This window comes from Phalangium opilio, unplaced genomic scaffold (genome assembly GCF_054372755.1).
Source record: "Phalangium opilio isolate 3A_F unplaced genomic scaffold, DU_Popi_V2 ptg000095l_1, whole genome shotgun sequence".
Lineage (NCBI taxonomy): Eukaryota > Metazoa > Arthropoda > Arachnida > Opiliones > Phalangiidae > Phalangium > Phalangium opilio.
Window position 1 is genome coordinate 22085 of NW_028324200.1, and position 6000 is coordinate 28084.

A 6000-nucleotide genomic window follows, 5' to 3' on the forward strand; every position below is an offset into this window, starting at 1 on the left:
AAATGAAAAATGTTTTCTCGGAAACAAACAAATATTTTGGTAATAATTGTAAATGTTCACACATTGAACAAAATATATATTTGTTTTCAATACACTTATGTTTTTACGTGATAAAAATATGTTTTCGATGTATTCAACATTAAACATATAAAATTTTCAAGGTTTTTAACTATTTTAGATAAACAAAACGTTGAAGGAATATTAAGCTAAGCTTTCTATTTTAGTTGCCAATTTTTACAATTTTGTTTTTTAAAAACGCACAATTAGAATCGTCCCCGACTCGTTGCAGCTTTTGTAATGTTTAATTTTAGCTTTATAGCTGAAATGAGTTAAATTGCTAAGCTAATCATGTTAAGTAATTATCTTTAAATAAAAAATAGTTTGCAATGAATGTGCTTTTTCGGGAATACGTGAATTGCACTCAATATGTTATCAATACAACTAAATGTATCTTATTGAATCAAATTCAATTGACTCATGGAAAAATAATGAAGTTTAATGTACTCTAACTGCCCCTAACAAAAAAATGTTTTCAATGTTACTAACAAATTCAGTCAGAACCCATAGGACCCTGTACAAATATTTTTAATGTATCTAACACGTATATATTTGAAAAAAAATCATCTATTGCACTCAATTAAAGTGTTTTCAGTATAACCAAGAAGTGATATCTAGTTTATTAGGGAGAAGGTATAAGATGCCTAAGTAGTCACGCGCTAGAGGTGGGAGCCCGCAGTCAAATCTTTGGGTTATCCGTAAAAAACCCAACCCACCCGCGGGTGGATATGGGTGGGTAGAAAAAATTAGCGGGTGGGTATTTCGGGTCTTTTTAGCTGAACATATGTTGCGGGTACCACGTTAGAGGGTGGGTGCTACGGCTACCCAAAATGAAGCGTGTCACATTTCAATAGGACTTTGACGTCATTTTTTGCCTATTGGGGCTCCTCAGTCTACAAATTCTTTACTCAAAACAAAAAAGTTCTTATCAATGGGATGTGTTTTAACTCTTTTAACTACCCCATCTAAACATTAGTATGGTATCTTGTCAGTAGCCGAGATAGCCACCAATTATTTGAGCTCGTGTAATGTGCATGTTTTAAGCGAATGTATCATTTTGCATTACTTAAATTTCATTAACGTATACGTTGTCAGCTTGAGCGACCGCGGTAGTTGTGGTGTCTGTAGGCATGTCGCGAGCACCGGATTTGACTAAGTTGACTAAAAATGACCTTAAGCTATTGATCGAAAACAATTCTGAAACTAGTCGTGTCTCATTTAATGTAAACGAAAGGGGAAAATCGGTGGTTTGGACCTCCTTCGATGTCGTTTTCGTGGACGGTAAAGCGGCGGGGTTCGTTCGATGTGTAAAATGTAGTTCAATACTGTCGTGGGACGCAAAGAATGGAACCCACTCCTTGTTGAACCACGTTCAGTCATGCGAAAGGCAGCACCAAATTGTCCGACGCGTCTCGACTTCATCTAGCGTTATTGTCTCAGATGTGCCGCGAAAACCTATCTCAGACCTTGCGAAAGATGACATAAACCAAACTGTCGTAATTGGATTAGCACAAGATCTACGACCACTTTATAGTGTAGAATCGAAAGGCTTCTTACGTATCGTGCAAGCCTTCTCAGACTTTGGAGCTCGCCATGGACACGTTGACGTAAAAAACATCTTGCAACATCGTAAAACGCTAAAAGACAAACATCTCAACTCTGTAGTATCCCATTTGAAAGGTAACATCATGACATCCTTGCAGGGGTCACTGTCCTACCCACGATTCTCATTTACAACGGATATGTGGACCGATCAATACAAACAACGGCACTTTTTATCCCTGAGTATACACTTCATTGATCATACATTTACCTTAAAGAACAGCCTTCTAGCCGTAGAAGAGTTCCCAGATGAAAAGAAATCCACTATAAATAATCGAGGTGAATGTACAAGGATTTTGCAAAGTTATTTTCCCTCTGACGACGCGAGTACAATTATGGATCATTCTACTGCGGTTACCGATGGTGGGTCAAATATGGTTGGAGTTTTCCCACGTCGCTTACCATGTCAATGTCACGTTCTGAATTTGGTGCTTGAGCACTCGTTTAAAGACAAAGCCCTTACCGAACATTTCCCAGCTATTAAGAGCTCGATTGATGGTGTGAAAGCGTTAGTTACTTACTTTAAAAAGGCCGGGTTAAATTCTAAGCTCCCTTATACTTTGAAACAAGACGTCACCACGCGTTGGAACAGCAAATTGATTATGCTCGAGTCATACCAGAAACTGTCCCTACCGGTCAAAGAAATACTTCTAAAAATGCATCAGTTGCATAGAATTACGGGCATCGACGATGACCTGGTTACTGAACTAGTAACAATGTTACGCCACTTTCGAACGTGTTCAGAGAAGCTCAGCGCCGATAAATGCCCAACAATTAACATTGTGGTTATTTGTTACGAAGTCCTACGAGATGAATTATCTCCTAAGGCCGACGATTCAAGAATGTTTGCCAACTTCAAAACATCGGTCCAAGGATGGTTCGACAAGTACTGCCAATCGGATCCCATATACTACGCTGCTTGCATGTTACACCCAAAGTAAAATTCTGAATTCGTTTAATTAAAGGAATCGACAATTGAATACCCGGGGTGACCTATTGAAGCTTGTGTGCGAGTTTTCGTAGGGTTAGCAGTGCACCCTACGAAAACTCGTGCATGGTTAGTAGAGCTCTATGTGATGGAAGGTAAGCTTCAATAGGCCCCGCCCACGGATATACAATTGTCGATCCCTTTAAGTGACCCACAATTACATTTAAGCGTTGTCCGTTATGTTATGCGTTCTTCGCCAAGTCTTCAGTTAAATTGTGGGTTTTATGGTTTTGAATTAGTACTGATTCCACAGTTTCGAGTTTAGATATAAAAAGTTGCAGTTTACTAGTGAAGAAATACGCGAAGCAGCTAAAAAGTTACTAAGAAACTGGATGGATATAGTAACGCCTACTAGTGACATCACGGAGCGCCTCACCTCCATGGCAAAGCAGGATGAAGGTCCACCATCAAAAATGCCCCGAACTTTCCTTGAGAAATTCGAAGATCACGAAGACGAAGACGAAGACGAAGACGAGCTTACCATTTATATTGGACATTCGCTACCACGTTCAGGTTTTCCACCCTAAGTTCAATGTGTCATATAACGAAACAATGATATTACTTTGTCCCTATTAAACAGATGTGGCGGAATTTGATCTCCTGGAATTCTGGAAGAAATCGTTACAATTTCCGACACTACGCAAAGTTGCGTCTTGGGTTTTAGCTATTCCGGCCTCGGAGGCCACAGAAGAAAGAACCTTTTCCAGCACAGGAACAATTTTAAGCCCTAGAAGAACCGAGCTTCATAGCGCGACAATGTCCGATATGACTTTTGTACATAACAATTACCATAATTACTACATTGATCAAAATAAATAAGTACAGGTACTGAATAGTCTAAGAGTATAATTTTCACCTTTCAAGTGCCCTACTAGAACGATGTATATACTTTTGTGTTTACCCATGGTTACCTATGGATAACCCATGGGTGGGTAATCCTTTCAGCGGGTGTACCCGGGCGGGTACGGGTAGGGTTTTTAGTCTTGCGGGTTTGGGTGGGTAATTTCATCATGGGCTAAATAATGCGGGCGGGTACTGGCATATTTGTGGTGAGCGGGTGCCCAACTCTATCACGCGCTATAGTCCCAGTCCCTCTTTCAAAATACAAGGGGGGAAGTAAAATGAGGCCGGGCTAGTTTTCCTCTCCTCAGTCGGAAAATAATTAATTTTTGTCATTCGCGTTGCGCTGAAGAGAGTTTTTTAGAACCAATGATATGCTGGTTGTAATTTAGAGGCGGTCATTAACTTCGGACCTACGTTTGGAATGGAGATAAAGCTGGAAATGTGGCGAATTAATACCTTCTCCTTAATAAACTAGATATCACTTCTGGTTTAAAAACGAGTGTTGTTCTTCTTTAGTTTGGTTTTATTATAAACACTGAATAAAGATTTGACGAAAGTCGATCAGCACTATAAAATTTGTTATGAATGTAACGAACAAATTCAAGTGATCACCCACAGAATATTTTCAATGTAAATTACGTTTATTTTCTGAAATAAAATTTAGTGAGCACTTTTTGAACACTAGAAAACGAATCTTGCTTTACACTCTTTTATCAAGATGAAGGTATCGCGAATCCAAATTTCAGATATTTACTCGCTTTTGCACATTAAGATGCCGACTTTAAAAGTTCCACAACTATTTAAACCTCCGATCTTTTGGGGCTTTGTAATGTTTCTTAGAACTAGTCGTGCAATGTGAAACGATTATAACAGACCCTTTTAAAAAATCGAGGTAAAATACTGCGCCCTGCAAATGCAGTTAGGCTTAGATAATTGAACTAAACAATTAACTGGATATTTAGAACTACTTAAAGTGAGGATGAAGTAGAAAATCAAGTGATTTTTTTATCGATTCTTCTACTAATTATAGGACACGTCTGCATAGTGAAACATTTAGAAAATACTTCCGAATGAATTTAAAATTCAAATTAGGTTCAGATTTTAAGGATAATTTGAAATAAGCCCCTCCGACCAATTGCGTAACGCCTTGCCTTCCAGTAAACAAAATTCTCGTGGCACGCGCCATGCCTCGCACCACGATTATCACATCACGCGGAAATTATATCAAATCTCGTGATAAATTTCATTTGACACGGAACATGCCACGAAAATTTTGTTAATAAAAAGGCAGGGCGTTACGCGATTGGTCCGAGGGGCTTACTTCAAGTTATCCATACAATCTGAACCTAATTTGAATTTTAAAATCTGTCTGAAGTATTTCCTGAATGTTTCACTATGTAGACTGGTCTTAAAATTAGTAGTAGAATCGATAAAAAATCATTTGATTTTCTACCTCACCCTCCCTTTAAATAATAATTCGTTTTGGGTCGATATTTTAACTTTAACACTGGGCTTTTTAAGTATTACAAACATTTACTTCCAAAAAACGAAATAAAAACAAAATTAACTTACATTTCCATAGTGTAATTCATCAAGAGTTTGCCTCTGTAGTCGGACGTTAACAGTCTGCGCATTCCTGTAGTATTCCATGCGCGGCAAAGCCTCGTGGGTCGCTTGATTTTGACCATCGTCCAAGTCGAAGAAAAAATCGGGAATAATAGAAGTCGTCGTTAATTGAGCCAAACTGACCCTATGACTGGACGCGGGGACCGTCGCGGTTCTGGACAAATCATCAATTTCATCCGCGGTCCTTCCAGAAAGCATGGGATTTTCGAAAGTTCTCGGCATTTTGGTGACCTCAAACCGGTGTGGTTTAACTCCATCATTTTGATATTGTCGCAACAATGCTTCGACTGACTTTGATTTCTACCTCGTGAGAATTTACGTCGTTTATAATCGCGACATCATTAAGCCGATTTTGCTCCAGATATTTAGATGACACGAACAAAAGTAAGAAGTGTATAATACTTCTCGAGAGAAGTGTCAAACTAATGGAGATAGTAAAATTGTAACAATTCAGCAAAGTTAATGGTGCAATTTGAGTCGAACGTCAAAACTTTACATCTCTTTCCTTGGTGAACAGGCGTGCACAGTATTAATTCTACAAAACTCGTAGAGAAATTAGTATACGTTATCTACCGCTAACCCAACTCTTTTTATGGTTCAACAAAATACGGGCCCAGATATTTCTTAACCAACTCACATACGTTATTTTTTCAAGGGAATTTTTAACTCAAGTATAGCACTGTAATACTCAAAATCTTTGTCCATTCTGTCAAAGAGGATATACAATAGAGGAGTAGAAATTTCTGGTATTCAGTTTTCGTTTTGCCACTGGGTTTCTAGGTTGTCTAAATATCACTCCCTGATTCTATCGAGGAGATACAGTAAGGCAGACGATATTTTTCAACCAATAATGAAATGTCTTGTAGTATAGAAGGCAATCAGCC

The 6000-nt window shown here is 38.5% G+C and overlaps 1 protein-coding gene across 1 annotated transcript; it reads right to left on the bottom strand.

Annotated features, from left to right (window-relative positions):
• Positions 1-4286: 4286 nt before the first annotated feature.
• On the bottom strand, positions 4287-5798 carry LOC149634997 (uncharacterized). The gene is made up of 3 exons (XM_089850902.1): positions 5613-5798; positions 5063-5538; positions 4287-4397 (listed from the first exon to the last, which is right to left on the bottom strand). Exons 2-3 carry the CDS (start codon positions 5336-5338, stop codon positions 4287-4289), a joined length of 387 nt encoding a protein of 128 aa, XP_089707028.1. The 5' UTR covers positions 5339-5538; positions 5613-5798.
• Positions 5799-6000: the final 202 nt, after the last annotated feature.